General features: G+C 39.2%; 1 protein-coding gene across 2 annotated transcripts in view; it reads right to left on the bottom strand.

Moving 5' to 3' along the window:
• Positions 1–23,510, bottom strand: part of furina (furin (paired basic amino acid cleaving enzyme) a) — an 81,743-nt gene extending 58,233 nt beyond the window's left edge. The window contains exons 1-2 of one of the 2 annotated variants that reach the window (XM_039795018.1): positions 23,218–23,510; positions 16,900–17,224 (exon numbers count right to left, since the gene is read on the bottom strand). In XM_039795018.1, the coding sequence (XP_039650952.1) occupies positions 16,900–17,109 (210 nt within the window). In that variant the 5' untranslated portion in view covers positions 17,110–17,224; positions 23,218–23,510. Of the gene's footprint in view, positions 1–16,899; positions 17,225–20,454; positions 20,562–23,217 lie in introns of those variants that run through there. The other variant, XM_039795019.1, reaches the window with a different exon arrangement.
• Positions 23,511–24,414: the final 904 nt, after the last annotated feature.

Genomic DNA, 24,414 nt, shown 5'->3' with positions numbered 1-24,414 from the left:
CTGTTCAGCAACTGAACTGAGGAATATTATTAGTAAACTTAATGAGAAACCATGAAGGACTAACCTATATAAATCCTGTTTAAATTCATTTGGCAAACATTCTTATTATTTATTTTTAATTTTTAGTAACAATGACACATTGACACCTGGGAGCTCAGCACAGCCACAGTCTTATCTCGTGGCCATTGCAGATGGTTAAGTGCAAGTGCATGCAACAGCCCCATGAATTGGCTTCCTTTCCTTTAAGTGATCTGTTCATTTTCCCACCCAGATTTATAATGTTAGTCCAAGGATCAAATTGATGACCTTACTTTAAAAAATTGAACCTTATTTTAGTTTTAGTGTCTTAACATGGCATCCTAACCGAGGACATTATAAATCACAGACACAGACAATTTAATAGGAATTTGTACGTGCTTTTCCTGGCTTTCATTTTGGCATCTTGCCTTTGTTCTATAGTTGAATAAAAGCAAAATGACAGGAAACAGGGAAGAATGTTTTGGAGATGACGTGCAACCAGGACACAAGGATGCTGCTTTAAATAGTTCTTAAAGCAACACTAGAGCACTTTTCCTGCTTCGGTCCCCCTACAGGTTGGAAGCGGAATTGTCCATTACTTTACATTATGCAAGTTTGCCAGATCGGGTAGCGGACTACACGTTCAAATGAGACATAATGAGACATTACGAGAGAGGTAATGGACAATTCAGCTTCCAACCTGTAGGGCGACCGAAGCGGGAAACGTGCTCTAGTGTTGCTTTAATGTTAAAATATTCTTTGCGCACTTCAGCTTGTACTTTATTTCAATATTTAATACCTCTTGTTGTAAATTAAGTGTTTTTCTTAAGTATAGTAACATATAATTGATAATCTTTAGGTAGTAAATACTTTAGTGACTTGCAAGTAGGAGCTTAAAGTTCTGAAGAAGGCATGTTGTTCAACATTAGATCATGGAATAAAGCCTAAACTGCCCATCTGAAATGATCCTGACTTCGTGGAAAGGTACTATACTAATGATTAATCTGCTAGTTATTCTTTTGCTAATTTAATGAATTGTTGATTCTATGATATAAATAAGGTGACATCTTCAAAGGTCTTGTTTTGCACCACAAGTTAAAAACCCAAATGTACTTGTTTTACAGTGATATATGACAAAGCAAAACAGCAAATCGATACGGAATTGTTTCAACTATTCTTTGCTTGAAAAAAAACTAAAGTGATCAATCAATTATTTCTATGTCCTTTCAACTCTATTATACTATTATTAAACCAAAGGTTTATCAGGACTTTTTGATCAGCAGAGCATACATCCCTTGTAGGTTTAAGTGGGTGAGCTATACAACAGGCAAAATACATACATAGTTTACCCACTAGAGGTTGTTTTACGTCTTTATGTGAAGACTTTTTATTCCCACTTATTCTTTCTTAACAAAATGGAGCAAAAATGTGATGACCAAAATCTGCAGCCTGCTGCCATTATTCCAACTACTATTATCACATAAGAACGGAAGAAAAATAAGTTCTTTCCATTTCAGTGCAGACATGCTTCAAATACCTCAACTCTCTGTGTGTGTGTGTGTGTGTGTGTGTGTGTGTGTGTGTGTGTGTGTGTGTGTGTGTGTGTGTGTGTGTGTGTGTGTGTGTGTGTGTGTGTGTGTGTGTGTGTGTGTGTGTATGCTCATATTTGAAAGCCAGAGAGAGGTGCGTGTCCATGTATTTTTACGTCCCCTCGGCACATCTGGCTCTTGTTACAGCCCCTGTGACCTGTGTGTGGTTCTGCTTCATCCCAGCCCCCATAGCTCCTCTGTGGGAGAGCAGAGTAATGACTGAGTGCTGCTGGGCCTTTGCTGCTGCTGCAGTTCCCAGGACCCCTGGCAATATGGGTGTTCACTCCTTTGCTCGAGGCTGGGGATGGCCTCCTGCTGACCAGTTTGTTATTTTCTTCCATCTTTGTCTTCAGGGTAATTTTTTTGTAAGGAGAACGAGTGAAGCCAGACATTTATGTCACCCTCTCAGGATACGTCTCCAGAAACACCGATTCATGCACTGCTTTTGTCTTCTCGGGATGTTGGCCTTTAGTGCTATCGCTGTGGGGCAGTTATTTCACAAAATAGTAATTATTGGTTTGACCTGATGCAGTGGCCTTTGCATTTATAAGTTAATCTAAAAAGATAAAACATACAGGGTAACAACCTGTTATCAGTGGTTGAGCTGTAATAGAAGTACTGACAAATGGAGCTTAGAGAACAAATCTCCGGAGTTTCAGGGTATTTTGCATCAGATACTGTTTTGTAGCTAAACTAGCTACAAAAGACTACAAATGTCAGATACCTGAAAATGTTGCTTAATGAAATACCTAAAGGAGTGGCCAGAAATCCCTTATATCAGCACATCTTGATGGTTCAGGGACACAAGTGAGATTGAAACAAAACATCACACTTAATACATAATTAATACCAGACTGGTAGCTTTTTCGCTCCACATTCTGACATAACACCTTCTAGGTACAAAAATATCACGGTTAAAGGCGGATCAAATGAACCAGACAATTTTCTCGTTGCTCAACTTGTTTTGCAGCGGTAAGAAGTGTGTAGGCGTAATTCTATGTTGTTCCGTGACTCCGTGAAGAAGTGACTGAACGATGACGACGGGCAGACTGAAGTTCACTGCTCGGTACTTACTTATCGGTCTTTATTATTTTCTTGTTTTTAATGTTATTACAAAGCTTGCAGCTACTGAATCATATTCATACACTCATCTTGTGAAATGTGGCATACATGTCTTTCATTACCAGTTCCATTATCTTAATTTAGATTAATTTGAGCAGAGCATGTCACAAAAAAAAAAAATTTTGCTCTCTGGAGATTGCAATGGAGGTTGCCAATCTATGAACTGCTTCAGAAACAAAGAGGTCAGTGGGATGCCACAATGAACAAAGTTTTCTGAAAATGCCACTACAACAACATCTGCTGTAGATATCGCAGTGTGTTAAATTATATATTTTCCAAAAAAATAACAAAATATAAATTCATGTGAAAGTTTTATTTTCCATAAAGTGTAATTTAACAATTAAGATTACACTTACATTTTATTTGATCAAAAATGGTTCTAATATATCAGTTACATTTAGGATTTAATTTGGCGTATATCAGCTCCAAACTCCTTCCTATCAACACAGCAGTCTCCAGCAGAGCAAATAGGACAAGTCAATCTCTGCAGTTCATTAACTTTAAAGAAGAGCAGCTTGCACTGAGATAAAGTGAGATCTGGGTCTGCTTAGTGAGAGAGAGGCCGGAGCATGGAATAAAGGGAGGCTCTCTCATTGACAGCAACACAAGGACCAAAGGCAGTCGGACCAAAGACGCTGCAGAGATGCACAACTCTGGTGCTGATCAACCATACCAAGATGAGAAACCATCGCTCTCTCTGGATGAAAAGCCTAGCCTCCTAATGGGTCTGCACCACACAAGGGCCCGCATCCAACAGCACTGTGAACTGTGTTGGCGGCGTTATCGTTACTGCACTTCAAAGAGGCACCAACTCTAAAGGGACACGCTACACTGGCTCTATAGAGCTGCACACTTCATTAGAGCCATCAGCTCTCATTGGCTAAAGTAGGCCAGAGCCACAGTACACAGAGGGGTGCGTTAAAGATTAATGAAGATATTGCACAAGTAAACCAGCCTACAAAACATGCTTAGGTATAATAAAATATTTAGAGGTAGCAATCTATATAGCTGGTGTGTTTGAGCCATGTGTTTGACTCAAGGACCCTGGAAAGGCCCTCGGGATATAAGGGTGTAACCTATCATGAATAGAAACAGTGATGCAGTTTTAATAACTGGTTTCCATCCAAGTTTGTGTGACATATACACTATACATCAAAAATGATTAAAAGGTCAGAATCAGCAATACATGTATTAATATTGCAAAAATTCTCTTAGGCCCGCTATGGCTGTTCTTTTGTCAATAAAGTGTTGTATTGTGTAGAGATGAAAAGGCATTCATAATTCAAAATGATTTAGTGATGTTTGCTCCAAAGGCTTACTTTAAAATGATCTGTCCAACACCTCTCCAGATATATTAAATGGGCTGTGCTTCCCCAGTATATTGCTCCTTTTGTGTTTACATTAGAATATCATAAAACACTTTCTTAATCACCTTCAGGGCATAAAATATTGCAGACATAAATTAGCAATAACCCTCTCAATATTAATTAATTTCTGAAAGGCTATTTCCATTTTTCATGTGGGCGTATATTTCCTGACATGGCTGCCTTTTTGTTGAGGAAACCTTATTATTATTATTATTCATCTCAGCTACTGTAAAAACAAAAGTAAGTCACAGTTTTTGTGACATTTTAGTAAATTTTCACACTCGGCTACAAAGTGGGAGGAAACACGCGCTAGCATCGTGTTAGAGAGCTACAGTTATGTGGAGAAGCAAAGAGGTCCTGAGAGGGCTCTGAAGGTTTTGGTGAGTCTCACTTCTGGCAGATAACTTGGTGGCAAATGCAGCACAAATAAGAGGAACCACCTGTGTGGGATCGTACAAAACATGCAGAGCAGCTCATTTCAGCGCTCAGCAGGCAGCTTCTTCTCCCATCATCTCTGGGCCAATCATATCCCGTGTGAAGATTTTCCAGCTAATTTCTTCAATCCCCCTATTTCCCCACAGTTAATTGCTTCACTTCTCCAGAGTCCAATTATGGACTCCATACCTTCAGCCTCTCATTGCTGGTGTTTTCCAATTCACTCTGGTTGTACTTTGCAATGAAGATTTAACTGAGCGATGTGCGAGAAATAATTTAGCTCTTATCAGGCAGAGGCAGGACCAACAGTTTAGCAGAGCCTCTATAAGGAGGTGTTGCGACAACTTCAAAACAAAGTAGAGAGAACAAAGATTATAAAACCTGTATTTGTAAAAAGCATGAAGTGATTGCTTCCAGTACCAACACTTTTAAATGTCATCGACTACTTTCGTGTATCAACAAAGATAGTTTCAAGTCAAGAAAACAACACCCACATACAAACCACATTATTTAACCGCACAAATACAGCTCAATGCTGACACCAGTGTTGGGGAGTAACGGAATACATGTAACGGCGTTACGTATTCAGAATACAAATTATGAGTAACTGTATTCCGTTACAGTTACAATTTAAATAGTTGGTATTTAGAATACAGTTACATTGTTCAAATCAATGGATTACATGACGATACTTCTCTGTTTCACGAGTTTATTCACTGTGAATAAATTAAGGCAACTTAATGCATTTTCCACAAGCCCCGATATGAAATAGAAAAAAATAGCTATTTGCGTGATCAGTCACAATGGAGTCTGAACCGGCACGACAGAGCCAGGGCAGGAATAAGTTTCTATCTTGGAAATTCAAACAGCATTTCACATTAAAGAACGAACAGGGAGAATTAAATATAACTGTGCAGTGCAACCGGTGCTTGCCAGCAACCAACCTCCTTTCAGCGTCCAAATGACTCCACCTCCAACCTGAAGAAGCATCTTAAAGTAAGTTATTTTTTTAATTAGCCAAGGGTAGTTGTCTGCTGTAGTTTTACTGGTCACCTTGCTATTTTAACATTGACGTGCGACTTTACATTCTCCTACGTGCTGATTTACTAGCTCCAGAGCCGTTTAAAGACTGACTAGCCCCGTTTGACATGCTACCTAACGTTAGCTAAAATTAGCTCGTGGTAGCTTAGCTAGACCGCGGTTAGATTTTTGTAGTATGCAGTTCGGGACTACCAATACAATAATCTATCTGCTTGTTCAGGTACACATTCAGCTAGTTGGAATAAAAAGAACACACCATTATAGGCCTGTTTAGTAAGCTGGATGTGATAGCTGCATTCCTACACTTATAAAACGCAATTCAATGTGGAAGTAATCCTGAAGTAATCCAAGTATTCAGAATACGTTACTCAGATTGAGTAACGTAACGGAATACGTTACAAATTACATTTGTGGGCATGTATTCTGTATTCTGTAACGAAATACGTTTTGAAAGTATCCTTCCCAACACTGGCTGACACACTACTAATTACTCATGTCAAATGGGTGGGACTTCTGTAATAGAGTTCGTACTCTGGGGTCTTGAGTAGATGTATTTTTTTTTTTTATGTGGGGGATTTTTTTTTGTGTCGTTTTGGTTTGTCTGTGAGTTTTTTACAGTTTTTATTTGTGGTGTGAGATGGTTTTTTTTTTTTTTTTTTATTTTTTTTCTCCACGCGAATTACTGTATGTTACCAAATTGTGTGCGTAAATAAAATTACATCAAGCATTATTCTTTCATTTCTCTACCTACCAGTAAGAGAGAGAAGGAAAAAACTAAAAATTGACCTGAAGTCAACTGAGTCAAAGTACTCTTACTTCACAAAGTACTGTGTTGGTTTAGCTTAGCATAGTTAGTTTAACCAAAGTAGGAAGATGGTCTAAATATACATTTGGACATTTTTGCTTCCTTTGAGTTAGCAGATCAACTGCTACGGAAAAGTCGGGCCAGGCAAAGATATTAATATGAGAATGGATATTGTCTGGGATTTTACATATTTTACTTATGCAGTATAGATTAAAAGGAGTTATTTTTTCTTAAGCAGAACTCTTGCAGTATGTTGTTTGGCACTAGATATAAGCTTTACCATTAATCTCCTGAGCTAACTATTCATTTTTCTGATGGGTCTCCACTTAATAAAGTTGATACATTTGATGTTGATATCTTTGGAATCAATCCAAAGATACGTAGGTCTTTGGATCGATTCGGAATTTTCTGTAAGGCATCATATGAATTATATTAGAAATAAAACAAATGCTAGTCTCAGAATATTATATCTCTCAATTAATTGTTTAACTCTCCAAGTAAGAAAACAAATTGCCCAAAAGCTTTTATTTCCCATTATGGATTATGGTGACATTATATACAGCACCTCTGAAACACATCTTCATCCTTTAAATGTAGTTAATATAATCTGTAGATTTGTCCTGAGGTGTCCTTAGCGCACGCATCGTCACATGTATGATACACTTAACTGGTTATCACTTCCCCTTAGGAGACGTTTTCATTGGCTGCTCTTTGATTTTTAAATGTAGTTGCTTGAACTATCCTTTATACTTAAAACAGCAATTCCATTCAGATCATCATTCTCACTTAGACACACAAAAAAACTTTTATTGTGCCTTGAATCTTCAAAGAGATAGGGAGGCGTGCTTTCAAGTTTAAAGCACAATCAGATTGGAATTTGCCAGACTCACTTACTTTGTTTCTTCACTTCAAGACTTATTTACCTTAAACCTACTTGTTCTTGACTGTTCGTACGTTCTTTTTTAGTCTTTGAGTAGACTCAGTATTTTGACATAGAGGGCTCCTCTAGCAATGTAGTAGGTGTGGTTTTAGGATGAGCCGTTATGTGCGGTTATGTCCTTGTTGATGTTACTGTGTTTATTGTTTTGTGGGTTTAATTGTTTAATTCAATATCATTATACTTTATGTTTAAATTCAATAGAGAAGGCACATACTGTCAGTGGTAACCAAGTGAAATGAATAGTGAATCTGCCTCTTGATTACAATTTCTGAGAGAATTATTTCTCCAAAATTGTCTTGTGTGGAAACATGATCTAAAAGCACCAAAAGTCATGCAAATGATGTCACGTCATGTTGATAATACAGCATTTGGTGAAAGATATTGCAATATCTGATGTTGCCAGGCCCTATGGGGAAGGAGCTTTCATTTAAAGTAGCCTGTAAAAAATATAAAGAAAACCCAACCAATTATGGAAGAAAGAGATTAGAAGTTCATCCGTATCTTGAACTACTTTCCTTTTTGTTGAGGGATAGATTTAAGTGGAAGTTCTTACAGAGGCTTCCTTTAAGTGCAGTGCTGTGTCATGAGTTACAGATAGGAGAGTGTCATTTCATGTACTTCATCAAAATTACAGATAATATCCATCTCTTTTGCTCCTTCTTTAATCTTGTGCTAAACAGAATATTAATAATCTTCATAAAAAATGGTCTAACCACTTCAGACTGGAGGGCAAGAAATCAGCACATTTGATAGCAGAAATAGGCCAAGTTGGTGCCACTGAGCACAGTGAGGGCACAGTATGCCAAACACAATCCTCCCTTACATGCAAAGCCCTGGGGTGGCCTAGCAGAAGGAGCTATGAAGGAAGTTGGCCTCGAAATACGAACACAGACGGTTTTATCTTCCACCAGTGACACAAACCGCTGCTCACAAGAAGGGAAGTGACAGCTTCTGAGAAATGCATTTTACTTTTAAGTTAGAGTGTAGGAATAGATGACATAAGTTATGTAGCACCTTTTTGTATTCCACCTCTGGTTATGAATAATCAAAGACAGTTTCTAAGGAAAATTAGAGATTTATTTTGCATCCTCTAAACATAGCGTCATGTACATTTTACAGGTTTGTATTTTCATGATTCAACACCAGTAACCTGTTTCACATTCCAAAAAGAGGAGGAAGTAGGAAACAAAAATACTTTCTAGAAATGGTGTCACTGACACTCCTTATATAACACTTCATCATGACACAAGCTCTGTGTAGGTAGACTTACCTTTATCATGTTAAAAAAAAACTAAAACTGAATCACAAGTTATAACAAGTTGTTATATTTGTGATTGTGCTACTTTATTTTTTAACAATGACGGTAATCTGGTTATTGTTAAACCAGATGAATGCAAATTCATCCAAAAGGCTGTAAATTGCTCAACACAATTTAGGGCCAAAAGGTATTCCTGCAACATTGCAAAGAGCAAGTTAACTATTGAGAGCCTGTGCCTCTTCATGAGCTGCATACAAGATGGACGAGATGGTGAAAGCCTGAGGCCAGAGAGGCACATGCGCATGTTTCGAAACACATGACTGACCTAAAAATATATAAAAAGAATCTAGCAGTTTAACCAGCAGTCAAGCTCAGCAGATCAAATAAAAAAGGGCTGCTTTTGTTGTACAGTGAACACAACTGATATGTTTTAATTGGCCTTTGATCTTGTGGCCGTTTGATCCATTTCACAGATTGCACTATAATGATTCTTAAGATTTGTTTAACTTATGTCAGTACTCATCAAATGACTTATAGTACTAATAGCAGTCCCTCAATCCCATTTCACCATTTATTTAAATACTGGCGTAATGGAGGTGCAATTGAACCAGACGTAGCACAAAAATGTGATTTGCCCTGGAAAAAAAAAATGCAGTGCAAGGCTGATGATGTGGGCAAGAAAAGGTCTTTAAAATGTAAAATAACCATCCGAGATGCGAGCTGGCAGTTAATACCCATTTACCACAGTGTGAGTCAGCGGTTTCTTAATTTTATTACTTTACCTTGGTTTTAATTATTCCCCTTGTTCTAAAATGGCCCTATAATGTTGAAGTGAAGTCAAAGTGAGAGGTGTATCTATTTGCACACCACTTGGTCAAGGCAACCTTTCACTTTCACCGTTTTTCACAAAACAGATAGCCCGGCTCATTCTAGCTACATTCATATCAATATTCCTTACCGGCATCATCTATTGCAAAGACAAAAAAAAAGTGATGAGCGTAGACCATTTTCACCCATCCAGCACTCAAAGTAACATTTGATCACAAAAACAAAAAGGGCACCTCCCACCAACATCACCTTAAAATACAGAAGAAGAATTATACTTCATTAAAGTAATGAAGATAATGAGTTAACTTGGCACTTATTGGGTTTTGGATTGTGGTTGTTGACAAGCATTTAACACGGTTTGTCCAACATTTTATAAACCAAACGATTAATCTATAATGAAAATAATCATTAGTTGCAGCTCAAATTTATCATTTAAGCAGATAATGACCTATCACATAGCAGTAAAATGAATTCAGCAGTTAAAATCCTTGAAGATGTTATGTTACATTAAGGAAAGTTTGTATTATCTCATCAATAAGCAAAATCATGTACAACATATGGTCGGGTGTAACGGGAGTACATTTTAAGATGGGTTAATTATCGTGTACACAAAAGTGCGTCTACACCATCTTGACAACATGCTGCATGTGTCGCTATGGAGGATTATGAAATCTGACAATGTTTAGGGTATAGGGCGTATGGATGCCATAGTGGGAGTGGGATGAGTTAAGGCGAAATAAAAAACAAGCATCATCGGAACTGTAAAACCTGCCCAGCTGCAGTCTTTGATCCTCCCCTCAAGCTCTCCTGCCTAATTCCAACACCTGCACACAGCAGCAGAGTCAGACACAGAGCTTACACTCACCATGCCTTGCACACATAGCTCACAAAGCTACTCTCATTCAATCCTCATCTGTAGGCAAAAAAAAAAAAGGCTTTACAGATTTGTTTGTTCCCAGCTCTAAAGTAATGGCTGCATTTTAATCAATGAGCAGTTAGGTACTGGAATGCATTCGGTGCAATGCAGAACGTAGAAGCATCTATATTTTGGTCATCACTTGTGGTTATACCTCACCTTTCAAAGTTAATGAGCAGAGAGAATACATCAATAACGTGCCGAGGGCTTAAAATATGCGACTGTTTTGAGGATTTATCATGGCGATGTCATGTTGCCAGTTTTTATGCTATATGTGTCCAACAGAAAGCCTCCTGGCTGCACCTAACAATTATTTTCATTATCGGTTAATGTCGATTATTTTCTCAAATAATCAACTATTTAGTCTACAATTGTCAGAAAATTGTGAAAAATGCTCATCATGTTTCCCAAAGCCCAAGGTCTTCAAATGTCTTATTTTGTGCCGCCAACGGTCCAAAATCGATAGATGTTCATTTCTTAATTGTAGAAGACGAAGAAAAACCCACAAACATAAGAAGCTGGACCCAGAGAAATGACTCAAATTGATAAATCGATTATGAAAATTGCTGCCTATTAGTCTTCTGTCAATCAAATAATAAATGAAGCCACTAATCGTTGCAGCTCCAAATTAGTGCTGTCAGTTAAACACGTTATTATCGGCGTTAACGCAAACCCATTTTAACGGCGTAGATTTTTTTATTGCGAGATTAACTGGGGTTTTTGGCCTAGCAAAGTTAGTAGTTTTTTTCAAATGCTGTTGCAACAACTAGTAATGTTAGAAAAACTACAACACCACACCGGACCTAGCTAGACCGCAAACAAAACAACAGGCACGCCGCACACACTTGTTTGGGCTTGCGAGCCAACCAAAGAGTAGCAGGCTAACGTTACGTTTTGGGTGGAGACAAGCGCGAGACGCAGAAATGGATGCCAATAAGATTCTGAATGGAAAGTTTAATTTAAAAAAGTTGCCAAATGGTTCCATTGACAAGGCCAAAGTGATCTGTGTGTTTTGTCGTTGTGAACTGAGCTATCATCGCAGCACGTCCAGTCTGAAATACCACTTGATGGCCAAGCACACAGCTGATGCCAATTCTCCGCCCCCTCGTCAAAGCCAGGCGACAAAAGCACAAAAGCAAGCCGATCCACTTTCCCATGTTGATAAGAGCATTAAAATGAGAAAAAAAAATAATGGGACAAAAAGAAATCAAATTTAGAAATAGATAAAAATGTGCGATTAATTGCGAGTTAACTATGACATTAATGCAATTAATCGCAATTAAATATTTTAATAGTTTGACAGCACTACTCCAAACTAACAAATGTTATTGTGTATCTTTATTCATTTTTCATTCTACTTCATTACAACACTACAGGAACCTTCTCAAGTAGAATAATTATGTATAACTTGCACATGCACAAAGTGCTTCTTCTCTCTAGCAATAAATAGGTATCTGTCTCATGAATTTCTGTTTGATCCTTTAAACCAACTTTAAATTTGGCCCCAGTACCCTAAAACGCACACAATACGACATAGGTAATGATTGGATGCTTTAGCAGCACAAGATGGTTCGGGTCAGGTCAGGCTCTTTGGTGTTGTGGTGGGGCATAACTGGGATTATTTTAACAAAAATGCCAGCTCAGGGATCTAATGCTTTGCGTAAAAAAATCTGTTTTGTGTTGTTTTACATTTGATAGAGCTTAATGCTTTACTCAGCTAATTCAGCTAATTTTATTAAGGCTGCATCGTGATACAGGCCCCTGCTCTGCCATTTTACATTCTTAACCGCCATGTCAAGACTAGCTCGTCAAGTTAGCTCTCGTCAGACACAACAGTTCATTTCCCCTCCCTCAAAATACAATAAAATAGTTGCTGAGACCTGGTAAACCACAGCCCTAGCCTCTCCAGGACGCAGTTCTGCAAGTACATGGGTGTAATTGCTTTGTCTGGAGTCCTCGCGGTCCACAGGCAATTCATAGTTTAAGGATTTGAGTGCGTAGGATTACTCATTAGTCTGCATGCTGTGATTCAGAGCACAAATAACATTTCTGGTCATGACCAGTAAGACCATATGGTGCAAAGCAGAACATGGTTCCCTGGAAAAGTGCTGAGAATATGGAATTAAACATGTGCATGCCCCTTTTTGTTGTCTATCAAAAAACTATCCTCACATTCCTATATTATACTTTGTATATAAACCTCATTTAGCGCAGTAACTGAAAGTCTAAAAAGCATATTGTGCAATCTTAAAATTACAGCACTACTATAAGTTCGGAGGAACGGATGATCCTAAAATGTTTTTTAATGTCACCCGTGGAAAATAAATTGCTATTTGAAGTAGTATTTGTGCACAACGTAGGTACGTAGGTTTAGATACTTTAAAAGTTCATTTAAAAGAGTTTGTGGCTGAAAAGAAAATCAGCAGTAACATTACAGCCTCAAGTTTTTGGTTTTTGGTTTGTACAAAATAACATCAAAACAAAAAAGCACATCGTATCAAGAAAAGTGTCTGTTGAACAATAGTACACAAGACAAAGAAGACTACATGAAAAGATAAATAAAAACTCCTGTAGTCCTGCTGAAGACAATTTAACAAGTCTTAAAAAAAATCCGGAGAGGACGTGAGAATGTTAGAAGATGACTTGGATAATTAGCTTGCACTGAGGTCAAACAGGAAGTGATAAAAGAGGAATACGTAACTGGAGCACACAGGGAATGTTACATTGCCCACACCTACACTGTGCCTGGAAAGCTACAGGCATAATAAGATCTGAATCTAAACCTTCCTCGAGATGGAAGTTGACTGAAAACATATTTCAATCCAACTCTTGTCAGTCAGGAGATCATACAGTGTCTGGTGTTTGGGAATTTTAAATTGTTTTGATCCAGTCGCTGTCCGTTTGATTTAAAATATTTCTGAACGGTTATGAGAAACAGAAATAAGGTGTAGTCCCTTGAGTGACGGGATGATTTTATAATCTAGGTCATCCAGATGTTAGTGCCCGCCCATAGCTAAAAGTTCACCTACTCCTCCAAAATTGACTCACCTCAAACTCTCTCTCTGCTGAGTTTCCATTACAGTCTCTGTTGTCCACGTCTCTCTAACGACGGTTTCACAGAAATCTGGCATTTTTCACCGGTTTGTTTCCAGCTTTTACACACAAATTTCAACAGCAAGCAAATGTTTTTCAGATAGATGTCCACCACTGCCGTTTTCGTCTATTCTCATGTGGTAATACTTGTTTTTTACATGAAATGGGGACACAGTTCTAATCATACTACCATTCAGTGTTTTGTCCACTATTCACTTAAAACTAATAGCACTGTGTGTGTTGGTGGAAATCACCAATTATTAGCCATTTGTCTAGCCTTTGTAGGTTTCACTAATCTTCAGATCTGTTCCCAACTTTAGTCAAAAGTCGTGATTGTGGACTGTGGCTTTAGACTTCAACATTTTTTAAGCCATTGTATAAAATGAAGTTGCATATTAAACTGGGCCTACAATAACGTGTAGGGCAGCCTAACGCCTTTATGCATACCTTTTTTGCATAGAATACTAAGCTATTAAAATATTAATTTAAAAAAGGTTTTATAAATCATCTTTTAATGTTACACACACACATGATGTGGCCCAGTGAATCTTTAGGATTAACTGTGTCTGTGGGTGGCTACCTTATTGATATCCAGTAGTAATATGTTGGAATTATGTTAAGCCATTTTAATTTTAGAAAAAACTTTCAAAAATTGACAATAATTTGGGGGCCCTCCTGCAGTGACTCTGAGGACCCCCTAGGGGTCCCGGACCCCCTGTTGAAGATCTCTGCTTTAGGGGCCATCCACACGGAAACGTTTCTTTGTGCAAACGCACATGTTTTGCATCGTTTGGGCCGACAGTCCAAACGAATCCTGTAAACGCACTGCCTGAAAACGCACTTTTTTGAAACCTGGTTCCAGGGTGAAAAAATTCGAAAACGGCTCTCGTTTGGCTTCGTTTGGATGGTGAAACCGCATACGTTCGTATCAATGATGTCATCGCCACACCCCTCGACCACTTTCACACCCTCTCTGGCCCACTGACCTCTCTTAGCTGCTGACACACACAATCACTGTTCCCAAGTCCGCTTATTATAAGCGACTTTGGGCTTGTTTTTCTGTAAAGTCGCTTACAAATAGTGGTAGTCACGGGTCGTGGTTTTTTTGGCCTTGTTTCTAAAGCGTAGTTGATTATTTGGGCTTGTTCCAAGCTCCATAATAAGTTGTCAAGCAGATCTTTTCTATATGTTATTTAAACGTAGGCGTTTGTCTTTCCTGTTCCTTCTGTCCCTCCCCTTTCCCCATACACACAGGAGACAGCAGAGTTTGTTCCCACCCACATCCTGCTTCTAATTGGCTCTGACCCAGATGGCAACGAGTACTAGCCAATCAGAGGCAGAGCAGGGCAATCTATTTTTTTCTGTTTAGGAAAACGTCAGTGAGTGATGAGAAAGATAATAACACTTTAGCCTTATTTATATATATATATATATATATATATATATATATATATATATATATATATATATATATATATAAAATAATATATATATATATATATATATATATAAATAAAGGCTAAAGTGTTATGAGTCTTAAGAAAAATGTTTTAGACCAAGCGTCATCTTCACCTGTTCAAATGATTTCGACTGGAATGGTTTTAAACCAGTTTAGTTTTAGTCTTTTCTAACTCACTCATTTGTTTATCAGAGCAGGAGCCACTTTATTGCTGCACACTAAGATTATCAATAATTTCTCCTGTTTCTGGGTTATAGTTATTTAAAAATGGGATCTTCTGCAGTCCCTGGAATAATAAAGAATTTATGAATTCAGGATGATATTTATTTGTGTGTGCAAATTTAAATTATCAGAGGTTTACTGGGTATATAATGTACAGTTGATTTATTTTTCTCTTCCCGGAACCTAGGGGGGCTCTGTAGAAAAAGTCGCTTGTTTTGGGCTTGTTTTCACAGGCCTGGTTGCTTATTTGTCTCGCAAGATCTGGCAACACTGTACACAATTGCGGTGAAGCTAAGCGAGCATATCCCATCTCCATGGTCACACCAGCTCACTTCATCTAAATACTTTTTCTCTAATCCCTGACTCTTCCCTCTGCTCTGCCGGTCCTGGATTCTACACAAGATATATTGCTAACGTTATGTAGCCAACGTTAAACATCGCTGAAGTATCTGACCGCTCCAGCAGCGACGTAACGTTAACGTTAGCTGCTATGGTTAGCGGTTTATAAAGTGGAAGTAGACAATTTATCAACTAGCTAGCTAATCTGTCTGCTTATCAACTCCTTGAACGGATTATAGTAACTTTTATCATGACTTATTGTAGAAAGGCTACTGCAAGAAAAACGTGTAGATTATCAAAAAGACATTGGATCATTGATGTTTGTTTGACTGCCGATGTTAGCTAGCAGAGCTAACGTTAGCGTGCTGCAATCATGTCCGACGGCAGACAGAATTGCAAAATAAAAAGCAATCCAAAAGCACATTATACAATGTAAACAAAGACACGTTTTCTTGCGGCGGCCTTTATAAAATGAGCAGTGGTGAAAGTTATTATAGTCCATTAAGAGAACGTTAGCCTAGCTAGTCATGTTATGATGGTAAGTGGATAGATGCTCTTCTTCTCTGTTTTTGGTGAATTTCTGTAGCAGAAACAGCACCGCCTATAGCCCTGGCATATTAAGTAGTGTATTGAGTCATTTACAAATGGTTTTGTTTGGACGCAACTATTCTTGAAACGAATCCAGGGAAGACCGGTAAAAAAAGATCGTTTTGGACGTGGCCTTAGACTATTGTCATAACCGGTTCACAAGCAAGCAAGCAACCAGGATGGGAAACAAATCTATTGTTGTATGTTTGATCAGTGCATCGGTACAAAGCTTCCGGCTTCTTGCAACACCACTGTCACGAAACAAAGACAAAGAATATACAACTAATGAGCTGTAAAAGATAATGAAGCAGTGACCAGGTGTTTAGTACCTGGTGATCACATCACACACACAACAGTCACACAATAGGCTGAATATTGGTTTTCACTGTAACTGACATTCAGAGAAATAAGATCAGGAAGTATAAATACTTTTGAAAAGAGTGTTTTGTCTTTGGATGGAAAAAGTGGAAACACACAAGTGCATGATGCTCTCTGATGAGCCAACAGGAAACCCCAATAAAATGAGCTAACCCATAATAATGAAGAATCATAAATAACCCATAATAATCATTAATGAGCACATCTGAATATTGATGGGATATAATATAGAAATGAATAAGTCATATATTATACACAGTGAGGGGACACTGTGTGTACAATAGCAGCAAGCTAACCTCCTTTTATGCAAACTCTCAGGAGGCCGATGCGTCCTATATTTGCATATTCCAAATGTAGTTGGTTTCATTTTCCAGATACGGCCGCTGTAGTGCTCATTTAAGTGCTTCAGATCTTGGACTTTCTCATAATATCTAAACATTATACCATTGCAAATGCAGGGGGGGGGGGCATTAAAAGTCTAAAGTGCAGCTTATTACTTACATGTCCGTAATTGATGAACCCATGTTTAATGGCAATTTGATCCGCTTCCTCCTGACCTCCAGGTATGTGGACAGCCCATGTGTTGGTGTAGACCTTCTGACCCAGTGCTGGTCCCAACCCAGAAACCAGCAAGACCAACAGTGGCCCGAGTAGCAACTCCAGCAGCCTGAGCCTGCGGCCTACAGAGGGACATGGAGTGCCAGAAGCCATGGGTTCTTCTAGTGCAGCACAGTCTCTGAGCACAGCGCCTCTCCGAAGGGCCGGGGCTGCCCACAGTACATGCAGGTGTACGGAGAGACAAAGAAGGGGGGCAGTCACAGCTCACCTGAAAGGAGGCAAAAGAAGAAAATAATGCAGGTTTACACATCTGCAAAGTTCAGAAAGACTGGTGAAAGTTTACAGTGGCGAGTCATTCCTTGCGATCCATAAAACTGTAACAAAAAAAGAAGACCGCACACCCTGGACGTGTCAAGATCCATGGGGAAACTATTCACATGACGCCAAACAAAGAACACTTTGAGGTCCAAATTTGAGGTTTTGTTCGTTCCCTTTATAGGTGCCCCAATGTTTGGTGAAATAAGGAACATAAAACAGGAATAGAGGAAATAAACTATGGTGTTAACGTTTTCAGATTTCACGAAAAACCTAACTAAACGGCGATGTGTCGAAATGAAGACTAAACACATTAAATAATATATGAATCCATTTTGTCCGTGAGGAAGAACAGCCACCCCAACAGCAATTTGGACAAGGCGTACTACAGCCCAGCTAACTACAGGCATTTGATAATCTCACAGGAAGCAGTGAGCAGGACGTCAAGGCCAGGCCTGATGTTGTGGTCAGACACACAGCAGCAATATCTGGCGTTTAAACTCCTGTGGGAGGATACGGTAGATGAAGCTTACAAAAAGGAAAATGCTTAGGTGTACTGGATTGCCAGCAGAGGTGGATAAGTGTGGTTGGAAAACCTAGACTACGCCCTGGATGCTGAGGGATCACAGCAGAGTCGGTCTCACTTTGAGGGGAAGTAGCCACTCGAGGGTGGAGTTTCAATGTCTCAGGCAGGCGCTCAATGGCTGAGGCCAAGGAGAGAACATACACACTTAAAGTGTCAGAGAAAAATGTTGGACTACAGTGTACAACACACAGATTTGAGAGTGGGTATTTCTTTTTAGTATGCTGCTGACTCACAGGTTATCACCAAGCAATAAGAAACAAACATCTAAAGCACAATCTTATGAATAAGACAAAGCAATATATCATATGATATAGCTACACTAGCCAGAGCTGTTTAGCTGATACAATTTTGCCTCTTAACTGTTGTTTTGAGCCAGAAGGGTCAGCTGCGCCTTCAGTCAGTTGAGACCATTATCCAAAGTGCTAACTCTATTGTAACCACCAAGTTGACTGGACTGCACTGAATACAGTGCTCCTATTCTGTGTTTCCTACTGTATGCGGTCACATTTGTTCTCCTGATTCAAGTCTACTGTGGGACAGTGTTTTCTCATATTTTTGCAGGTGCGACAGCCTTCTATAAACCAATCCCTCTCCTGTGTTTGCCATCCAATGAACAAAATAACCAAATTGAACTCACTCATTATGCCACACTCCACATGAACAAACAAGCTCCTCAAATTTACCCTGAACAGTTTGTTGAGAAGCAAGAATGACCTGTTTCAAGGTAGTTGGGACAATTTACACTTAATTGTTCATTTTGCAGACATGTTTAACTGTCTATTATAAACTAATAAATTCAAAAACCTTCTCAAATGGACATCTGTACAGTTTCATTCTGAGCTGTATACATTTTGGTAACCTGACTCCACCAGATGGATTGCTTCGCATTTGCTCGGCATATCCATCTGGGAACTTTCTGTTGGAGGACTTTTGGGAAGGGGCGAAAATACTGGTTAGCTGATTGGATGAACCATCTGTCTATCACCACCTATGTTGGTGATAGACGGGCCAAATCAACCAATCAGATCAACCTCTTGCCGAAACCAGTCGGGAGAAGAGCAAAAACATCTTTTCCTCCGAGAAAAGCCTCCAGTGCCGTTTTTTGCTCTTCTTTCAATGAAGGAATACTTTCTAATTCGGATAAAACTTGCACGATAGCTACGGTCACCTCATCCGTGGAAGCTGCCATGTTGTTTAGACTGAACAGGCGCTTCTCATTGCGTCACACCTAAACCCGCCTCAAAACCAACGCTGATTGGTCGGTTGTTTGGCGAACGGCTCCAAATTTTCTCTATCTCAAGATGCCAGACTGATCTGCGAGTGAAAAACTGGAGCTTGCGAGATCAGGATGGTCTCACGAGGCTAATACATTTACCTAAAAGGCCACTTTTTATACATTCTTAAAATGTATAGGCAATTTAGTTTCATTTAATTACACATTCACAGGGATTTTTCCTACATGTGTAACTTCAGACACATGTTTCATTTGTTGGAGTAGGGCTACTCTTCTGTGTATATTTACATTCACAACACATTTTACATAACAACAAACATGTTCACCAATTCAACTATACTTAAAACAAAAAAGCATAATTTCAGTCATAGATCATTCATTAATTTGTTATACAGTAGATGGCCTTAACAGAACAATTACTCTTTCAAAAATCTCTTTGGTGGCTGATGTTTCCATCTGGCTGGTTACTAAGAAATTAAAAGGATCCCTTGATATTACTTCTTCTTTCGCATACACGGTTAAAACCAACACAGCTACTGTAGATCCCCTCTCAGTGGCATTTATCATTTATTATCAACAACAACCCTCAGATTTCTATTATGAAAGAAGCCCTGTTTGCTCAGTGGCAATTTAAATTAATATTTAAATCCCTTGTACCCTCTGCAATAAGTATGTGGAACTGATAGAAATGTTAGGTGGCATAAGGTGAAAAAGACTATTTAAAACTGCTGAAAAGACTTCATCATTTTAACCGCAAGTAACAAGTAAATATCTAAAGGGTTGAAATAGACTTGGTTCAATGCATTGTGAAGCCTCATGTAATTGCATCATTAGCGATCAGCGAGCCTACAGGTCAGCCTGGCTGCGAGTCGGTACGACTAGCTGCTAATCCATGCCAGGCATTTCAACAGTAGATGTTCATTTCATAAATATCTGGATAAGAGCTAACTGCACAACACATACTACTATAGATAAAACAAGCACCATGTATGTTAAACCAAGCAGAACTAATTAGGTGTCGTAAGTTTCTCTCAAAGTATAACTGCTTTTTTAAGGTGACAACCTTCAGTTACACCCAAACCCCTCCACCACCTTTTTAATTCTCCAGTCAGGTTTAATTAAGCCTAATTTAAATACATACAAATCCGCATAAATTAAGTAGCAAGGATCCACACCCAACATTAATTACATGTTTACTTTTTGTATCATCTGCTTAGTGCTTCATGGCTATTTAAGCCAATATTTGCTAGTAAATTGCAAGAAAAGTATGTATTAGATTTACATTAATCACATTTTTTAAAATACAGTATATAAGGAAAATAAGCTAACAAGAAAAGAAAAGAAATCTGGTGGCATAACTCACTCAACTTTGTCCTCTGATGCAACAGGTAAATAGAGTGTGAACGTTTCCAACCCTCTGTTGATTTGATTTCCAGACACATACTGACGTTTAAGTACAGACGCATGTGACCTCACGGGCGCTCAACCACTCCGATCCTTTAACGTCAGTGTGAAAACCACACAGCATGGCGTAACAACTGCCCAACTACTTGACTTTTCGCAAGAGAGTAAGGAGAAGCCAACCGTCGCGCTGTGAGTGGTCTTTAGTGTTGCCACAGTAAATGATACCATATGCCAGACTGTGATAACAGATATTAGAACAGAAAAAACTACACCAAATTGTAATTAGCCAAGTATCATTAAACCCAAAAGGATAATACCAGCCTCATTACCAAACTCATCGGGACGTTTTAAAAAGGAAACCGTTTACACCTCATCAGTTTATTATTTACATTTTAATGAGATAAAAATGAACTCAAAAGCATTTAGCCCATATGACCCTTTTCTCCCACACAAATATCTTGCAATTACTGCCAGTTCTCACATTGTGACACACATGAAATGAATATATCAGTGCTAGAACGCTCAGATAAACCTACAGGGATTTTGGAAATAACAGGTTGTGTAGGTGTGGCAAACCAATGAAGTGACAGTAATAATATTGATGACTTTAGGTTAATTCAATATGCCATAAACAACCCCTCAGTCAGATTGTATTTGCAACTAAATTTGCAAAATATTACTGAACCTCAGTTCCTAAATTGTGATGTACAGAGGTGTTCTAATGGCAGATCGACAGTATAAAACTGAGTTTATCACTATTGCACCCACTATCATCATCGCATAGGGATAGTGAGGCAGCAGACTACTAGGATACTATATTCCATTATCACTACCCTTAACTAAAAAAATACTTTTTTATAGCAAATTGTGTATATGGGCTAACACTTCACAAAGCCGTTGATTTTACAAAAAATGGTCTTAAGTGTAATAACCAGCAGCACGCCAACATTCAGACAATTATCATCACAAAGAATATGCTTTAAATGTTCAGATTGTTTGGTGGTCTGGTTTCAAAATCAGGTTTTACACAGTTGCCTTGTTTTGTTTTTTAAATGTGTGCTTAAGGTTGCAGTGTTATCAGAATCTGTATTTAAATGAATAACATCTGTAATCTGCATTACAGCAAGGTTCTTATTCTACATGTATAAATTATATATAAACGTTAAAAGGAAGCCTCTGAATGACTCACAGCTTTCACTACAAGCAGAATAACACACAGAAAGCCAGAGTCATAATATTTAAACATTTAAACAGAGACTGTATTTGAATTCAATTCAATGTGTTGTTAATTAAAATATTAACAAAAACAGTGGCACTGTGAAATCTTTGGGACCTCTTTTAGAAGTCCACAGGTGCTCAAAGTAAAGGAGAAAACAGTAAACAAAATGGTGGAAATGTACACCTCTGGAGAGTTATAAAACCAGATCCTGACACAATGTGTATAAAAGCCTTTATTCAGGATGTCGAGAAGCAAAAAAAACACCTCCTTGGCCACATTGTTTGCCCTCCTGAACGAAGGCCTTTAATAACAGGAGTGGATTTTTACCACTCTCTTCAATGGTGCAGGATTTCACCATTTTGCTTTTTATTTAATTAAAATGTATCCCTGCTACTTAGTTTCACGGTTTTAAAAAGTATGTAAGCGTGACCAAACGTGACAGCATCATAGTGTAGTTAGGTTATTGAATGCGTTTTGTGACCACCTTTGCAAGTAAGTCTCATTCTTATAACATCACTTCATTGTAAAACCCATATAAGGTTTAATGGGTTGACTCTCAGCTAGCTGAGCAAGTGCTTGCAAACTATTAAAACAAAAACCTCTTGTTGTCTGTTCTTTCTTTTTTGTCCTGGTATATTTGTTTTGACCCATGCGTTGTCATCTACTTCTTCAGACTTCCTACAGCAATGGTCAGCATTAATGCGTCATACATAGACTTCCATAATATATTTTCTACTACACAGGTAACTCTTAGAGTTTTCCCGAGATAAGAAGTAGTAGCCTTGTATAGTATAAGGCAGTGCCTACTCAACTTTAACTCTACTGGAACATCTTATTGTACAGTAGAAGCAAGATGCCTGACCACCCCAAATGAAGTGCATTGTGTAGTACATGTAACTGCATGTAAGGGGCTCAACGACCCTGTTTCAGTGTTAAGCCATAATGATCAGCAGCTCGGTATCCCTCATTGGAGAGATACAATTACAGTGTTGGATGTAGTGAAAGAACAAACACAAAGGAGGTCAGTTCCCATCATGAAACACCCATTTCTATTCTACTGTGACACTTAATAGCTGAAACTCAGTGACTCTTTTCACAGGAAGTTAGTATTCATATCAATCTAGGTTCTGTTTAATTCGAGTGTACAAGAAAATGCGGAACACAGCAAGTCGGACCAGTCTAACAAAACAACATCAGCTGTGTTTTGCAGCGATTACTCCCTGATGTCAACGCTCAGTCCCAAAGGAATCTATAGGCATAACCTTAATAATCCCTGATGCATCAGAGTACAATATGAAAGAGTAAGTTTCCTATGAGCTTGCACGTGTAAACAACAACACGTACCGTGCTATAAAAATGACATAAACATGAACTGCAGTTACAGTTCAGGGAGGCGGAAAACTTCTCTCGCTCCGGCCTGTAACGCCAAATACTTTGTTCATAAGCTAAAGTTAAGAGGTTTAAATACACCAGCTGATAGGAGTCTGCGGTTGTTTGACTCACCTCACACGTTAAGTCCGTGATAACAACACGTAATCATAATGCTGGAGCTGAACCGATGAGGACTCCTCCGCTTGACAAATATGTCTGGAACTGTACCTCGCCGGGATTAACGTAAACTTGACACCGCGGTAGGCTGACCTGCTCCGTCTCACAGGTGCCTCCCCTTTTCCTCTCCTCTCATCCAGCCCTGACGAACATTTCCGACCTTAGCTACATTTTACTACTCGTACCGAGCGAGCAGTGTGGAGCACGAACACAATTCTTCGCAGGAACAACCACAGAAACCGGACACGGCGCAGTCGACGTCACCTCGGCGTGAGTGAGTGTGTGAGATCCCCCCTTCGCGAGCCGACACACACACACACACACACACACACACACACACACACACACACACACACACACACACACACACACACACACACACACACACACACACACACACACACACACACACACACCGGGATCAATAAACAACACGCCGTCCTGTCCGGTGTCAGGGTCCGGGTAAAAAGGCCCCGGGGCAAACTCGCCGACCCCCCCCCCCCCCCCCCCAACACCACCCCCCCCCCAAACGCCCCCCCCCCCCCCCCCCCCCCCTCCCCCCCTCCCCTTACCCCCTGCCCGCCCCGGGTTGTTGTTGTCTCTCACCTCGGTGTTAGAACCGACGACGGCACGGTGAAGCGACTGAAAAATTAATAAGATAGAATAGCTGGTTATAAATAGTCATGATACCCCTCTGGTGTAGCGCCGAGTGGACCGTTCAAGCCCCAGGAAATACGTCACGGCCGTGGACAGAGTGGAGACGTTAGAGCAACACCTACTTACCGGCCAGCAGCGTTGCGACACCCCCATCTGCTGGTCACAAGCGGAACAGCACCTTAATCTTCATGCTGAAGCTGGCAAAACAAGATATTTATTCACAGATAGATAGATTTTTTTTTTTTTTACAGTAAAACACTTAATAGATGCCCAGTAAAATGCCAGAAAGCACCATCTTCATTGAGAAAATTGTTGTGGCTGGAACACGCACAATAAATAAAGATTTCTTAGGGCCAGATCAACCTGTTTGGGGGACCCCGGGCAAAAAAATTGTCTTTAGGCCCCTATTGACTTCCAGACATTCCTCCCTGCCACTGTGCAGTGTGTATGTATCCTGAGACCTCTAAGTTTTCACTAAACACAATGTAGACTATA

Source organism: Perca fluviatilis, chromosome 3, assembly GCF_010015445.1.
Source record: "Perca fluviatilis chromosome 3, GENO_Pfluv_1.0, whole genome shotgun sequence".
NCBI lineage: Eukaryota > Metazoa > Chordata > Actinopteri > Perciformes > Percidae > Perca > Perca fluviatilis.
This window is presented reverse-complemented; position numbering and strand designations above follow the sequence as displayed.